Below are 18365 nucleotides of genomic sequence, written 5' to 3'. Positions count from 1 at the left end.
GTTCTATGTTCCTTCCTTCCATTCTTCCCACCAAATTTGATTAAGAAGCAGGATATGAAAGATAGATTCTACCTGATTCTTCTACTGTAAGCATTTGTAGGACCGTTGTCATTCTGATCTTCTCTTTCTTTTTTGATGAGATTTAGATAATACCTGCTCTGCCTATCTTTCAGGCCAGTTTGTTTATTTAACACTTATTCCCTAAGTAAATTTGATTGCTTATGCACAATCATTGATATTTTTTCTCTGTACTGGGGATACAGTGGTGAATAAGACATACATTACCTGATAAAAGCTAATGAGGTAACACACCTGAAATCATTCTACACATTTTAACGGATTCTACTATTATTTCCTATCAATCCTGTCCACTGGTGTTAAAACTATTTGTAGTTTACTATGTCTACAAATAAAAGCTTTGTAAAAGAGTTCAGTACCTAAAATGTTCAGTGAAGAGCCGTCCCTATAAAGAAGTGCCCCACCTTCTCCTATATTGTAGACTCTGTAAGAGCTTCCAGAAACACTTAAGAGTTCTTAGAGCAGAATTTGAAAACCACTGGTCACGTGGATATGAACGTTTTTGTCCTAACCATAGATCCATAATTACTTTGATTCATTTTCTAAAATTTGGGACTGGTTTCAAATGCTCACATGTATCTTGATATCAAATAAGAAAAGTAAATAAACAAATAAATGTGAAAAGCCATTCAGTATTTAAAATTTTTAGCACTAATACAAAATGAAAGCAATTATTCCTGTAAAGCAGTTAAAAAAAAAAAAAAAGACCATAGCTCTGTAAGTTAAATAATTTCTATGCAGTCACCATCCATTTAGAAGTAAAATGGCATACTAGTACTTATCTTAAGGTTTTTGCTGATATGAAATATATATCACAGTCCTATACTCTGTAACACATACCCTTATAGGAATAAACAGTGTGTAAAACATAAATTTTAAGATAGTGAAATATTCTTAAGACCAAAGGGGAAAACTACTTTCTGACTATCTAGTCCCTCTTGTGACAAAATAATGGTATGACATGGCTTATATTACATATCCATGTTACCTTTTACATTTTAAAAGATTCTGAAATAGGTTAAGGATACAAAATACCTGCCAAACTAATAAAGAGAATGGATCGGTTATTTCAAATACTACCTTAAACTTTCCACTTAAATATACTTCTTGAGTTAAATAGTATTTTTTAAGCATTTATATCCTTTGATAACCCAGATTCTGAAAAACTTCTTACATTCTAAAATAAGAGTTAGAAAATGTGTATTTAAATGTTTTTATTGAGAATCACATCACACATACAAAATAGCCTATAGATTTATCTATGATCAGTTAAAAGAAAAATGAAATGAACATTCCTTTGGCACCAGATGAAGAAATAGAATATTAGCGACACTATATAACTCCCCAGTGTTCTTGCTCCCAAATTGCATCCCTTTTATGCCTCAGTTCGAGGAGTAATCTGTAGACTGAATTCTGGTCTAATTATCCCCTTGCTTTTCCTTATAATCTCTATGTATTATTCAAAACTCTCTTGTTTTAGTGTAGATGGTTTTGTAATTATATTTTTTAAAAAACTATGTATGAATTCTTCTTGACTTCTTTCAGCAAATATTTTGTTTTGATATTTGTCCATGTTGACATATACAGTTGCATTTCTTTATTTTCTCCACTATATGATATTTTATTGTATTTATATACAACACCTTATTTAGACATTTTGCCATAGAGGGAAATTTGAGTTATTTTCTTTTATGGTGTTAAGTATTCTTCAGATGGAAATTTTCTTAGGGTTGCCTTTAGTGCACATTTAAGGATTTCTCTCAAGTGTGTTTTTAGAATTACAATCGTCAGCTATGCCTACACTTAATTATATTACATTGTGCCAGACTGTTCCAAAGTTGTACCAATTTACATATCCAAGAGCAGAGTATGGCAGTTCCTATTGTTTCAAATCTAGGCCAGCCCTTGCAATGTGCCGTTTTTGTTTTTCCTTCTCTTCCCCTATGTTCATCTGTTTTGTTTCTTAAATTCCACAATTGTGTGAGATCATATGAAATTTGCCTTCCTCTAATTTACTTCGATTAGTGTAATACCCTCTAGGGCCAACCACGTTGCTGCAAATGGCAAAATCTCAAGCATTTGTAATTTTGTCTCACTGTGGTTTTAATTTGCTGTTTCTGAATAAGTTTCTCCCCTTCTCCTTTGTTTACTGATTACTTGGATTTCTTCTTTTGGAAGTGTCTGTTCAAGTCTGTTGCCTGTTTCCTATTGCTTAGTTTTTGTTTTGTTTTGTTCTGTGCTTTGTTTTTTAGAAGTGAGAGAGGGAGAGACATGGTGGGGGAGGGGCAGCAGGCAAGGAAGAGTCTCTTAAACTGCTTCCAAGCCCAGGGCTCAATCTCAGGACCCTAAAATCATGACTTGAGGCAGAATCAAAATTGGGATACTTCACCAAATGAGCCACCCAGTTACCCTCGTTAGTTTATCTTTTAAATATTGATTTGTAGGAGAGTTACAAATACTCAGAATGTTAGATTTTGTCAGTTACATGCAAATATCCTTGTCCGTTTGTGGTTACTCTTTATTGTGTCTTTTATGAAAATCTTCACTATTTTTAAATTTATCAGTATTTTTACTTTTTGTTTATTAATGACTTCTCTAATGTTATGAAGATATTCTCCTATTTCATACTAAATTCTTTTTGTAGTTTTGCTTTTCACATTTATGTTCTTAATTCTTTTGAAATTACATTTTTATGTAATTATGGAATGAAACAAAGGTCTTTTTTATATTCATATTCAATTATTTATAAATGTTAGATTCAGCTTATTAAGTCTCATGGAATATCCTTTTGCAATTTTACTTTGAATTGTTTTGAATCTAAGGTATAAACAGGTCTGGAGAGATTTGAAATCTTAATGCTATCGAATCTTTCTATCTAAGATCTTTTCTTTAGGTTATCTGTCATGCCTTCTCAAGAATAATTGCAATTTTCTCCATAAAGACCTTCCATAGTTTATTGGATTTGTTGTTGTTGTGACACCATTTAAAAACATGTGCTGTCGATTTTTTAATAGGTGTCCTTTACTTGGTTAAAAAAAAAAAGTTTCCTTATATTTCTATTATTAGTTTATCAGTGATTTTGATTATGAATAGATGCTTAATTTTATTGAGTGCTTTTTCTGCATCTGTTGAGTGATGTGGCTTTAATTCTTCAATCTATTAACTTTGTTAATTGACTTTCCAAAGCAAATCAACCTTATATTGTATTTTTGTGATGAACTGGACAGGATAATGCTGTATTCTTCTTTTATTACATTACTTGAATTGTTTTGTTAATTTTTTTGTAGGAATTTGTATCTGCTCTCATTAATGCAATTGTCCTATAATTTTTTTTCTTGTTCTCTCCATATATGGTTTTGGTGATCAGATAATGCATTCTCATGAAGTGAGTTGAGGATTGCACCTTCTTTTTTTGGTTATCTTATTGTTATTTAATTAGATCATGATGTGAAAATATGTTCCATATGGTAACCAGAACTTTAAAAATTTTAAGGCTTATTTTGTGGATTGGAACTTCATTGATTTTAATAGTTATTTCATGTGAATGTAATTTTTTTTCCCCAATTGTTGGTTACAATAACAACTTTTACTGATCCTGCTTATGATTTTGAGTTCCAAGGAAACAAACCTAAGAATCAGAGTGTGAAGAATGTTCCTTAAAAACAACAGTCTGATTTGCCAGTACATCTTAAACGGGCAATAAAATGCTAGGCCCTGTCAACAAGGGCCTGCCCCTCCAGCAGCTTTGAGTAATATGCAGAAAGGGAAGATACAGTAATTGTTAATAGAGGATATTCTTTTAAGTAGTTCAGTAATTTATTTTATTTTATTTTTTTAAAGATTTCATTTATTTATCTGAGAGAGAGATAGAGGGAGGGCAAACTCAGGAGAAGGGCAGAGGGAGAGGGATTAGCAAGCTCCCTGCTGAGCAGGGAGCCCAACACAGGGCTTGATCCCAAGACCATGGGATCATGAGCTGAGCTGAATGCAGATGTTTAACTGACTGAGCCACCCAGGCGCCCCTTAAATAGTTCCATAATCGAGATTAGTAAAACATATTATTAAATTACTATACCATACAGCTTAGATGAGTAGAGTAGCCAGGCTCCAATATGAACCCCAATAATACCACTATAATACAGTTTCCCTCTGTACCGAGCAGGGCTGACCTCTGTAACCAGCAGTATATTGTGACTGATGTGTGACTCCAAAGCTAAGTCATGAAGATATTGTAGCTTGCCCTGCTATTTTGGATCACTTACATTAGCCAAGTCATCTGCCTTTTCCAGAAGACACTCTAAGAGCCCTATAGAGAGGTTTATGTAGCAATTAACTAAAAGCCTCCTGCCAACTGCCAGTGAAGAACTAAGACTTCCTGCCATCAGCCATGTTGAGTGGGTCATTTTGGAAATGATTAATCCAGCCCTGGTATAGCCTCCAGATGACTGCAGCCCTGGCCAGCTTCTTCACTGAAACCCTTAGAGAGACCTTTAGCCAAATGCATTCAGATAAAAGTTTTCTGGATTCTGATGCACAGAAATTATGTGAGAACATCAATGTTGATTAGTGTTTTAAGATATCTAATACTGTGAAATTCGAAATGCTCTGGAATTCCACAAGAGAAGAGATCACATCTAGTTTGGGGGTTCCTGGAAGAATTTACGGAAAATGTGGAAACAGTAAAACAAATGATGGTCCCAATCTTGGTTATTGCAATTTATAATTAAGGCATAGAATTAAGCAATGACTGAACGAGGGGGCACCTGGCTGGCTCAGTTAGAAGAACATATGACTCTAGATCTCAGCGTCTTGAGTTCAAGCCACACACTGGAGATAGAGATTACTTAAATAAATACATAAACTTAAAAAAAAAAAAAGAAGAAATCACTATAGGAGGACAGCTATAACTATATGAACTTGGAAAGAAGGACTGATTTATGAGGACAGGCTAAAATGAAGGACTCAGCAAAGCCCTGTAAAGAATGAAAAAGCATTATCCTCAGAGTCCAAAGAGTTGTGTTTAAAACAGAAAATTAGCCTTTTAAATTCAAATTCCAGAATATCAGGATGAAGGACCACAATAAGTCTGAATGATGATGTAGTTTTTAGGGGCCAATATACAATGTCCCCTCCACCACAGAGTCCACATTCAGAAAAAATAAAGAAATAAGCTATGATCAATGCATGAGAATCAAGATGTCATTTTTATTAGTGATCAGACTGAACACAGGATGTGGCTTCACACTTGCATTTGAAAGGGCTTCTTTCTATTTCCTGCGTGGATTAGACCAATTTATATCACTAGTCATAGTTATCATGTAGCAACAGGAAGAAAGGCAATCAATGAAATATGCTTGACTCTTCCACAATAACTTGCCGGTTAGATAAATGACTGCTTTCTCTTTCAGAAGGGAGTGAATCAAGGGTAGGACAAGAAGTTAGTCTTTCCCTACCTGGAGTTCCTGTACATGTAAATTGGAGGCTTAATAAATGGGATCTGTTTAGGAAGATGGAAGAACGTGCTACTCTTTGCTTAGCAGAAAGTTGATGTATGACTTGAAATTCTATTTCAAAGTAGTAATTCAATTTTAAATGGATTCTGTTAAATTTATGATGATGGTGCTGACTAAGCATAATGTCACCTTCTAAAGTATTATCCCAAGGAATGGGAGGAAACAAACCACGAGCACTGGAATAAATAACGGGATTGAGGTTTTTATAAGATAACATAGGCATGCTTAATTTGGAAATTGCTGTAAAGCACTAGGATAAGGCATAGGGGATCTTCATTTGCTTGGCTCATGAACCTCTGTGAAGGTCTAATGAAACTTTCAGAACTTCTACCCAGCAAATAGATTTACACAAAAATATCTTCTAGAATCTTCTTTTGGGGATGGGAGTAGATAATGTACACATCAAAGCCTATCCATGGAATCAATATTGCTGCTCTGGGGAGAAGGTTTTAAACTCATTCATATACTAGTTAGGGTAGGGAGCAAAGGTAAAGGGACAATCTCAGTCTGTGGTATTGAGCTGCAGTGATTAGAGACCAGCAACAGAGAACAGTTATGAAGAACAATGGATCATTATGCTTGAGAGCATCTCCTATTACATAGCCAGGCTTTTCAACTAGGAGGAAGGAAGTAGGGAAATGACACACCATACTTTGAATCATTTTCTTGAATTTCTTCTCTGAAATGGAGCCCATTTTGAACTATATCTTTTGGGAATCACCAAATAAGAGCTGGAAAGGAATAGCGAAAATCACGAGATTTCTAGGTTGGCTTAGGTCTGTAGCATTGCTTCTCAATTAATTAGGAAGGAATATGAAATGTTAGGATTTTTATCTTTAATCTTTGGGACTGTCATCAAGAAGGGCAATCATATCTGACATGAAACTGCAATTGCTATTCTCAACTGTACTCTGAATTTAATGTCTGGCTTAGGATAGAAACCCATTTATCATTGGTATAAATTTTCTAAAACTATTTATTTAATGCATACATTCTAAGTGAACCTTGCTGTTCCAGTTCTTGGATAGGTGCCTTTTTGATGCAGAACTTTAATTTCTTCATCAGAAGAACTATTTATCTGGAAAGTCAATGGACTTGGACTTAAACATCTAACATTCTAGCTGATAATCTCAGGAAAATCATTTTTTCTGCCTGAAAATATGCAAATAAAATGAGGATAATAATATCTTTTTAGGGAGTTATAGGGATTAGAAAAAAAATATATACCAGGATGTTAAAATGGGATTTTTTTTTCTATCTTAGTTTTGGCTGTGACCTCAAAAAGCTGAGGAAAAACAGAAGTAGGTGGCAAGCATTTCTTCTCGCATTCCAAAGAGAAACACTAGACTCTTGCAGTTGTTGAAAAGGGGTTTCCTAAATACTGATTTTCCCAACTTGAATCCAATAAGAGGATAGATGTAGATAGAGTAGGTGAAGAAGGAAAATTTCTGTGGAATGAATTATTGGAGAACAGTGGTAATTTTCCTTCTCTTTCCTATTCTAGGGCGTGGGGGAGACTTCAAAAAAACAGTTTAGATGGCTTGACATATGCCCATGGAAGAGGACAGGCCTGAGAGAACAGCGTCAGTGAAATCTCAAGAGCAAGAAGCTGTGAGAGTTCGCTCCAGACAAGAATGAAGAGGTGGTAACATGAGGAACCGTTTCAGTTTGTGACTGGAACCAAAGCAGTGGGTTTTCTGTGGAGCAGAGGCAGAGCAAGCTTGTGGATAGAGTTGGCCTTACATTCACTATAAAAAGCACCTTCCCCGAGGGCCTTGCTGCCAGGGGTGATGGTGAGGTGACCTCATCAGGGGGCTGCTGGTGATGTCAATTGAAGAAGTTGGGAAGGGAAGATGAGGATGAGGGGCAAACTGACCTACCAGGGGAGAGCATTGCAAGAAGGAAGGGTATTTATATCAATGCTCCTGTTGGGAGTTATGTGATGACTGCTCCTCCCCCCCAAAACAGCCCATGATAAGGAATCAGCTTTGAACATTTACTGAGGCCAGAGAGCAGTAAAACCAGGGAATAAGTCTCATTCAAGTCAGAGTTTTCTTTACCTCTCTGCACTGCCGTCCTCAAGACCAGGGAAGCAGGAGGCAGCCCACTGTCCTAGGGGAAGGGGCAACAAGAAATTGACTACAAGCAACCCCCTTCCCATTGCAACCTCACCACTTGAATGGGGCCGAAGCAGGGAAGAAGAGAAACTAATTATATTTATGGTTTGGGCTAAGACATAAGAATAGTTATTTGAATGATTGATATATGGTTGTTTTGTAATAAAAATGGCAAGAGGGGTCTTTCTTATTTCAATGGGACCAGTGGAGCCATAGTACCTGCCCTTACTTTTATCTAAGAGGTAGGAAGCAGCTCCTACTGAATGGGTTAGAATGCATGTAGGTGGGGATTAAAACTGTTTTTCTGAGTATGTCTCATGGAGTCCTTCTCTTTGAAGTAAGTGGTTATAATAACAGTGTGCTGGAGCAAAGTTTATTGACCTGAATCTCTACAATGTGCATAATTACAATGAATGTAATTATACTTCCGTCTCGCTTGCCAGAGTCAATCTCTGCCTTTTCTCATTTGACTTTCAGTCCAGGAGGCTAACCTGTTTGGAAAAGATAAAAATTCCTCTGGTCTCTGGCTTCAGTTTGGGTTAGGCAATGGGCAACCTTGGAAAGAGACTAGAAGAACAGAGGAAGTGAGATCAGGATAATTCCCCCTGCCGCCCGCCTTGCCAGGTCACATCCCCCAGTGAAGGTCACTCCTTCTCTCAACCCATTTAACTGTTCAGGACTGTCTCTTGGACTTCGGGAAACCTCTCCCTTCCTTATCTCTTTAGACCCGGGTCTCAGGCTGTTGCACCTTCTATTACAATTCCCCTCTACTCAGTCTTTGGTAAAAAATCCTGTTGTGAACAAACTCTTCTCAAATTTTCCTTTTTTAAATGTGCTGCCTGTTTCCCGCAGAAATCCTGACACAATAATGCTGACCTCAAGATATTAATGAGAGAATTCAAGCAGTAAGAGTTATGAAGATGCTTATAGTAAGTAAATACAAATAACGAGTATTGTTTTCTCTTCCACAAGGTATTCTCAGCATTGCATGAAGGAGTGAGGGAAAAAGTTTTTAGAGAAATTCCAGGCCAGTTATTAGCATCTTCCAATATTAAAAGGCCATTCATACAGTAGATGCTATTTTGCCCAGGATATAATCAGAGCTGCTTCATTTTATTTGCATAAATGAGAAAACCATTCATTAACTGCAGGCTTTAAACAAATGAATTGAATGAGGACAATACTTTGGACTTCAAAGCATGGTTAACTTTGCCCTGAGAATTAATTTGCACATCCATTTGGTAATGAAGCTGGTGTCAAATTGAGATAGAAAAAAAGTTAAGCACCATACAAAATAGGAACCAATAGGTGGTTCCTTGCATCATTTTAATATGATCTGAAATAGACTTTGTTCTGTTTTATCTTTTTCATGATTGTTTTTGTTTTTATTTTTCCCCAACAATTCATCTTTCCATTTCCATCTCTTAGGAAGTTTTTCAAAAACAAAGTGTAAAATTTTCTTTTCTGAATACTTTACAATAATTGAAAAATAAAATAATGTGTGTCATTTGCTTGAACGTTAGAGTTTTTAAATATGGAATCGTATGCCAATATAATTCAGGGATCCATACATGTGATGTGAAAATGTTACATCTTTGGTTTCATTACCCTTTAACTGAAATATAGCAATTCCTTCACTTATGAATGCAGGGAACAAATCACAATAATATCAGGAGTACCTAGACCTTTGTTACAAATAGAAATTACAGATATATTCAGATTTCAGTTGTTGTAGATACTTTGAAATTGCTTTTATGTTCAGCACTACTTGAAATGATTGTTTTTTGGACTTGTCTCTTAGAAATTATTTTATGTATTAACAAGTAAGCTCTTTTATTATATTATATTATATATTATATATTATATATATTATACATTATATACTAATTAACTTTACATTTTTTGATAATTCTATTTCTATATATTGGTAATCTTTGAATTCTTATGAATATTATCCACTTAAGAACAATAATATGAGAAGTAGTCCATAGGTTTCACCAAACTACCAAAGTGGTCCATGACCCAAAGAAGTTTATGAGTCCCTGGATTAGGGGGTGGATGAAATCTTGGGGCTTCAGTATGAAAATGGATCTTGGACCTATGCTCTTCTATGGGTGATTATGAGAAAGTAGAGAATGCTTGCCTGAGAAGGATAAAATTTGAAGGGATACACATGAAAACCATGGATGTTTAAAAGCCACAAAGAAAGTGTGAACACTCATGCAAACTCATGTTAAAGTAATATGATAATTCTTAATTTTGTGAAAATTCCAAAAATAAATAGGGAGGAGGTTAAAGCTCCCTGTATTAGTGGACCAAGGCAATTGTCTCAAATATGATAACAGAGCAGCAAATAACCTTACATATGACTCTCCCAAGCAAAATTACTATAATTTTTATGCACTTTTTATAAATTGGTGCAAAACTCTAACCTATGTCTTTTTATACAAAATACGGAAAAATACATATTTTTGTCCTGTCACTTTATTATACACATATCAATGATACAAAGATGTTTTTGTAACAGATGATTGAAATTTTAATCTTTTAATCTTGAGTTATCATTATGTCTTGAAAAACCTAAAATTGTTTTCCAATTAAAACTCAAGAAGGTGTAGAGAAATGTTTTATGCAAGAATATATTTATTTTCCATTGTTTCCCACCTTCCTAATATACAAACCAAATTTAATATTTACTTTGAGACCAAGAATGGAACCCTTATTAAAAAAAATAAATCTTGGAAAAAACTTCCCACAAGATGTGCCCTTTGAATTTAATTTGAAAGATTAAAACATGAACTATTGAAAATAAAAATATAAAATGCAAAAGCAACTTATATCTATATAAGAAAATTATTAATATGTATACATCATTCTAAGTAAATTCTAAATAGAACAATCCTGACATTGGAGCTCACCTTTGTTGCTATGCCAGTGAGTACAGAAAAGCCCAGTCTCTGTATTCTAATTTCAGAGGTGAAGCAAGATTAAACAGTCTAGATTAAGGGAAATCCTCAATTTTTCAAGCTCATGGGGAAACTACTGTGCAAATGTATTAGTTCTACTTAACTCATTTCTAACTTCTGGAAGTAGTCAGAAGTAAAGGTAAAGGTAGAACAAAAAGGTAGAACAAATTGAAAACTACGATATTTGACCTTCTAAGATCATCAGTTACTCAACTAAAATCCTTTCTTGCTTTATACACGTTGGCTGGAGCAATCATTGTCTAGCTTCAGAGATACTGATCGAGTTTATATGGGTTTTCCACAGTTTTGAAAGGGCAGTTTTTGAACATAGTTTTTGAACACAGTTTTCCTGTGGGACCCCAAATCTCCTTCCCAAGTTCACTTCTTATCCTGCTTCTTATCTGTATCTGATATTAAGCCCACACCATGCTATTAAGCCCTTGCGAGAATATGCCTCACAAGAACATTCAAGCCTGTGAACCATCTCTTAGATGAGTTCCTCTCCACAGAATAGTTGTTCTTAATCCACTTAACCTTTCAAAAGCAGTACTAGTTATTTCAGTCAAAATTTGTTATTATTGCTGAATATGAAAAATTATCTTTCTTTTTTACCTCTTCCAGAAAATTATTGAAAAACACACATCATCTACTCAAATAGTGCTTCCCTCTGTTCTATTTGTTCCCACTGAACTTTCATTAGATTAATTTGTACGTTATAATCTCTCATTCTGTTCTCCAACTCTTTTGATATATTCTTCTTATACGATGAATTCATTTACTGTTTGGCCAGATCTAATCTGCTATTTCCTCTCATTGCATAGTGTTTTGTTTTGTTTTGTTTTTTCTCCTTCATTTAATCATGGGATATTTCAGACATCTGCCAAATAGAATTGTATAAAAAGCTCCCAAGTATCCCTCATTCTATGTCAACAATCATCGGTTAGGCAAATCTTGCTTCCTCCATTCCATTTTCATTCCTGTACTATTTTGAAGCAAGTCCAAGGTAAATACTTTCAATTAAACTTTTAAATGAGAATCTCTCTCATTTTTAATGTGACCACAGTACCATTTTCATATTTAAAAGTACACTATAATTACTTCAAGTCGTCAAATAGCCCTTCTTCACATTCACAATTGTGTCTTACAAAGTTATTATTTTTTTTAATGTGACTGGTTAATAAATGCTTTATTCTGCTTTTATCTTTAGGATATCCTTTCCCCTCCATCCCTTTCTTTTTCTTCAAAACCTTGTGATTCATTTATTGAAGAAACTGGATTATTCATCTTGCAATTTCCTATAGTCTGACTCTTGCTGACTCCTTACAGTGTCTCTGAAGAGAAAACGAGTGAGGGGAGGGGCGGAAGCACAAGCAGACTCCCCACTGAGTGAGGAGCCATGGTGCCTCCCTCAATCTCAGGGCCCTGAGATCCTGAGTTAAGCAAAATCAGACACTTAACCAACTGAGCCACCCATGTGCTCCCAACTTGTCATTTGTAAATAAACATAGTTTTTAAACTTCTTTCTTTGCAATTCTTATGTCTCCAAATGTTTTCTCCTGTCTCAATGCATTTTTGAATTGTAGCAAAAATAATAGGTATGATTTTCCTATTCCTCACTTTAAACTTCCAGTATATGTCACCATTAGGTTAGATACTGGCTTTGGGTTGAGGTATACACATACACACATACACACACCATATTAAGGAACTATCTGTCAGTTCTCATTTTGTTGTACTTTAAAAAATAAAATAAATGTTAGATTTTGTCAAATGCCTTTTCTGCGGATTCCTTTTAGTGGATTCTGTTTATTAACTTCATATCTATAGTTTTTGCATTGATATTCATATATGAGATGAGCCTAAAATTTCATTTTTAAAATGTAATGTTGTGATTTAGGGATTAATATTATATTTATATCAGGAAATGAACTTGGAAAGTTTACTTGGTTTACTAAGATCTGAAAAGTTAAAATAACCTTAGGAGTATTTGATAACTTAAGATTTGGAAAAATTCTTCCATGGAAATATTTAGGTCTGCTTTCTCTAAGCAAGCTCTTTTAAAATTAAACAAAAACAAAAACAAAAACAAAAAAACCCCAAAAAACAAAAACAAAAAAAACTCCATGATAATTGGGCTATTTATCTTTTTGGGGGTCAATGTTTATAAATGATATTTCCAAAATTTTATCCTTTTTGTCCAGGTCTTCAATTTATTTATATACAGTTGAGCAAAGTTGTTCTCTTTTTTAAAGATTCTCTATTTTGGTTTTTCCATCTTGTCATTTCTAATTTTGCGAATTTGCTTTCTACTTTTTTCTTAATTAGATTAGGTTAACTAGTGGCTTATATTTCTCTTGATTTAAGACACATGGCTTTACACTGATTTCTTTTATCCTGTGTTTCGCTTCACAAACATTGATTTCAACTTTTGTCATTGTTCCTAGTTTCTGCTCTTTTTTTTTCTCCCCTGGCTTTTCTTGGCTTATTTTGTTGTTCTTTCTAGATTTTTTTTGTGTGTCATTTGCTTTATCTTAACTTTTTATTTTTATTGGTATAATAATGGTTTTTATCTGGTATTTTCTTTATCAGCCCCTAATGTTACATTTTCATTATTATTATTTTCAATAAAGTATGTAATTTTATTTTGTATTCTTCTTTGACTCAACCGCTATTTAACGATACAGTTTATACTTCCTAGGTAAAAGCGCTTCTTGTTTTCTGGTTTTGTTACTAAGTTCTAGTTTATTATATTTCAGTTAGTGAATGATTTTTTAGTGTATCTGTTCTTTAGAATTTCTAGAAGGTTTATCATCTCAGATACAGTAAATTTTGTAAATACATCATATGTACTTAAGAAGAATCTATACTTTCTATTATTGAAATTCAGGTTTCAAAGTATATTTACAAATTCTATTTTAAGGATTACATTATATATGTCTTCTATAAATTTTAAATATATAATCTGCCTTGGATTTTAAGAAATGAATTAAAGTATATTTTTAATATGTTTCTATTTTTTCTAGCATTCCCTGCAGTTTCTCTTTGATAAATATTGTTGCAGTCTTTTAAATTTTTAAATTTAATTTATTATTTATTTATAATCTATTTTAATTTAATTTTCCTGATACAATTTGTCCATTCTTTTATTGCCAGCTTTTCTAAATATCTTTATTTGTAGTTCTATATTTTAAACACAGAAAAGTGTTGGGTTTACTTTATCAGACAATCTGAAAATACTTGCATTTTAATAGGCAAGTTAGATCTATTTACATTTATTAATATAATCAGTATTTTTTGGAATCTATCATATTTTAAGTGTTATATTTATATATGTTATATATATAATATGTTATATGTTATTTATATATGTTATATATATAATATGTTATATTTATATATGCTGATATTTTATATGAAGTTTTTCATATGTCATTTTTATGCTTTTATAGGAAAGTTTTGTTTTTTGTTCTTATGCTTTTTATACTGATATTTTATATGAAAACCTTGGTCTTTGTTCTTTTCAATTGTTTTATTTTATTCTTTAGTAAAATATTCAGTAAGTTTAGTTTGTAATCTTTTTCTTTCCTTTTTCTCCATGTCTCCAAGCAACTATTTGTAGTGATAACTATGATTCCCAGTTAGTAGCCATGAAACAATCAAAACTCATTCTAAATTGTAAATGTTCTCACTATTGTTCCTTAACTGTTAGAAATTTGATGGAACTGTGTTGTCAGATGGATCTGTGTCATCATAGCACGCTGCACTCTTTTCTTTGCAATTATCATTTCACTTTAATTCCTCAGTTACACTCACCCCAATTCTTATAATGGTATCTCTCCAGTCATTTCGTTCAAGAAACTCATCTAGCAGCTTTCTCAAGAAGTGCTCATGGGAACAATATTCCCTAATTTTTAAATGCTTATAACAGCTTATTCATAGCCTTTATTTGTGAAAATCTGTTTACACAGTTATTAAATGCTTGCCAATCTCCCTTTTTTTCTTACAAACCGAGCTATGTCAGACAGATTATATTTCCTAATATGGTCTCCCTTATGATTGTAAGGAGTTGTAAGGATGAAACCTCAGTGTAGATGATACGTATTTATGATATTAATGCTTGTGTACTTGGTAAATATGTTATGTATTTATGCTATTATAAATTTATATTTAAATATTTACATATAAGATCTATATGTTGATTTTTCAATTATTTAATAGACTATGTTGGAAGACCCAGGAATCAAAGAAATCACATTTATTAGAAGACACCATATTTTTTCCTCTAAAATTCCGCTGATTTTTTTGAATTCCATGGCCTTCTTTAGATACTGTACCTATAAGCATATCTCTTCTTGCTTTGCATTATAATTCATTAAAATATTTTGATATTTCTTATTGGAGTGTGATTTCTTTGAGAGAAAGAGATTACACTTTCCTCCTGTTTTTCCACCAGAGCCCAACACAATGCCTAGATTAATAAGTGGATCTGATTTGTATGTGTTTAATTGAAACAGGGCCTGAATTTCAAAATACAAGCAAAGGATTATTTTTCAAGTACAGGTGTGATAAATTATAGTCTCCAAGTGGTGATTTTATTTCCTCAGGTAGCTTGGAGACTCTCTAAAGAGAAGTCTAGCAAATCGCATCCTGTATGCGGAGTCTTAGAGCCCAGCGAAGTCAAGGGACTATGAACACACCATGACAAGTCCCAGAGCTCCAAGGAAGAGGTGAGACTGGGGCGAAGACATGGACGCGAGTGCATGACAAAATGGGGTGCCAGATGTTGAAATTCTTTGTAGGGTTTGCTGAGGAGTTTTCTTTCATCTTGTAAGCAATAGGAACATTTCACCAAAAGATTATAGTGTTAAATGATCCCCCTGGTAGCAGAGCAGAGGATACATTGGTGCTAAAGAGGTAATCATGGTGGTAGAGGTGGAGATGAAGAAAGACTGGATGACAAAACAAATGTGAAGAAGAAAATGTAGGCCAGAATTAGGAAAGCCTTAAAGGGAAAATATATTTTGGAGATATTTGAAATACAAAGCAAATAGGATAAGAAGAATTTCATGAAAAATGGGATGTTTAAAGTAAGCAAAAGGATTCCTAGTAAATTCCTCAGATTCCTGGCCTTGGTCATTGGGTGGTCTCTTGTGCCGTCGCTAATAACAAACGTATGGCATCAGGAACAAAGACTAAGGAGGTAGAAGATGAATCAAGAACAAAACAACTGCTTTAAGTTGCTGATAGTTACACAATGATTAAAGGGAGATTTAATTACTCTAATTCTATTATAATAACAGCTTACAAAGTACTCATTTGAGTTTTTATAGAGGTTAAATAACTATCCCCGTTTTACAGATGAATAGGCTGAGGATCACAGAGAGTAAGATTTTTATAAAAGTCATATGGCTAGAAATGATCAGAAATTTGATTTAAATGCACGTTTTCTGACTCCAAGTCCTGAGAGACCTTCACTACCTCTCAGTATATGAGAGTGGGCTCATTCACATATTTGACAGCTTTGTATCATAGGTGAAAATAGAAATGGAATTTTGGTTACCTCTGTTAAATTGAGGACTCGAGTGGCTATAACATTTATCCCATAATACAGACATTCCCCCCTCATCTCCCAATGCAGTAACGTCTTATAACTATTTCACATTTCCATGCAATGGAAGCTTCCTTAAGAAGGTATGACAAAATATTAATGCATACTGTAGCAGTCATTTTCCTTCCTAAACCATTATTTTCAAAATCATACTATAAATTCACAAGTTAGCTAAAATCCTGTCAAATATGTTTACCTACAAAGTTTTCATTATATTTTTAATGTGGAATTCTGTTTCTGAAGTTATAGCAGAAGAATTAAAAAATAAAAATATTCCTCATCCAAGAGTTCACTTACCTCTGTTTACCTTTATGATCGACAGAGCCAGCAGAGAGTCTGTCCAAGGGAGACCCAAAACCCGAGAAGCTCCTTTTCTTCTTTGTTTCAATTACATCATTCTCCAAAGACACAAGTTCATCAAGAAGCAAGAGTTTTGCTGACAAATTAGTAGCTGATTTCTCTTTCCTGACTGTGGATGGTGACTGCACATTTATGACTCCAGAATCAAAAGCCTATAGGGCAAGAAAGGTGATTCCATTTGTTCAGGAAAAATCCTCAAAATGTATATGATCTGTATTTGGGTTTTGCTATGTTTAGCTGACATGCCTGTCATGAAACTTGATTTTTTGTAGATTTATGTCCCAAGAAAAAGACTTCTGAGGACAAAAATGTGTAGAGATGAGGTATATCTAAACACAATTAAAACAACACACATAGACACAGATGCACACACCCATGCAAACACCCAAGAGAAAAGGAAAAACCACAGACCTGCCTCTAAAATTTAGTACATTAACTAATCATTCTTTTAGATTCTTTCCCAGTAACAGCTGCATTTTTCCTTAACATTCCCATAGCACTTTACCTCTCTTTCATCATTGTATGCATTACATTTTCCCTTATATTAGATTAGTTACAATATATTTGTATTACTTATTAGATTGTGAATCACCTGAGGGCAATACCTATGTCTAATTAATCTTTTATTTATTCACTCTAGTCAATGCTTAAGCCAGTATTTTGCTCACAGTTAGTACTCAGTAAATTTCTGAGTATTTACTGAATGAATTTTGAAAATGCAAATGTCTGTTATCTTTCACCATCATTCACACCTTATTGACTCAAGCCATTAAGTACGCACTGTGTACCAGGCTCTGCATTAGACCTGAGGGATACAAAAATGAACAAAATCCAGGCTCTGCCCTTAGGAAGCTTACCATCTCTCCGTGTGATGTATTACCAAACGTTAATGAGTGTCTACAGTGAGTCAGAACTATCCCAACGACTGTCCTCCCACGTAAAATTTCTTGTTTGTTCCACATATTGCCACTTCACACTTCATTCAGGGCATAAAAGTGCAGGTGTCACTTATGAAGTCTGTTTTTTCCTTTTCTAAGCCTGATCACAGCATTAAAAAAAAAGTTCCTATTAACGGTCTCTCGTCATTGTGGAGTCTGGGGGCTATTGCTTCTTTCCTAAGAAAGTGAGAATATGGCCCTGTGGGAAGAAACTTGCTCCAGGGACCTCCTCCCTGCTTTCCCGTTAGTCACATTCCTCCTCGAGCCAGACTCTTGGTCTTGGCAAGACTCTTTTTCTTCACTTCCTGTCTTTCTTCTTGGATTATTTCTTCCATTTTCTTTCTATGTTCTTCATTTTCCCCAGTAAAATGAAAGAGTGGCATTTCCAAACCTTTTCATCATGGGCTTCAGCAACTCTCTTGTGAAATACATACAGTCTGACACTGAGAACCAAAGCGATGGAATCTGCTGTTCCCTAAACCAATCAAACTTGTGCTCAGTCTGGTCAGTTCTTCCCAGTAAACCTCTCTTGCTCTTTCTGATTCCCTTCAGTAGTGAGTCATATCAGCTTCCCTTTGCTGCTTAGTGCATGTACACTCTTAATGACCTCATAACCTGCTTTTCTACCCCATTGCCCCTTTTCTCTTTTGCTGGAAGCTTATTATCCCCAACACACTCTCATCCAGTAGAACAAAAATCAGAAATCTCTCATAGCTCTCGTTATTTAAAATGTGGACTCCACAGGGTCCACAAACTCCTCTTAAAACCTCAACATCTACCACTCT

At 34.3% G+C, this 18365-nt stretch overlaps 1 protein-coding gene across 2 annotated transcripts in view; it reads right to left on the bottom strand.

Annotated features, from left to right (window-relative positions):
• The window catches only part of OSTN (osteocrin), a 40910-nt gene that overhangs the window by 8721 nt on the left and 13824 nt on the right, over window positions 1–18365 (bottom strand). For both annotated transcript variants that reach the window (XM_044255140.1, XM_044255141.1), the window contains exon 3: window positions 16580–16794. In XM_044255140.1, the coding sequence (XP_044111075.1) occupies window positions 16580–16794 (215 nt within the window). The remainder of the gene's footprint in view (window positions 1–16579; window positions 16795–18365) is intronic.

Source organism: Neovison vison, chromosome 6, assembly GCF_020171115.1.
Source record: "Neovison vison isolate M4711 chromosome 6, ASM_NN_V1, whole genome shotgun sequence".
NCBI classification, from domain to species: domain Eukaryota; kingdom Metazoa; phylum Chordata; class Mammalia; order Carnivora; family Mustelidae; genus Neogale; species Neogale vison.
This window is presented reverse-complemented; position numbering and strand designations above follow the sequence as displayed.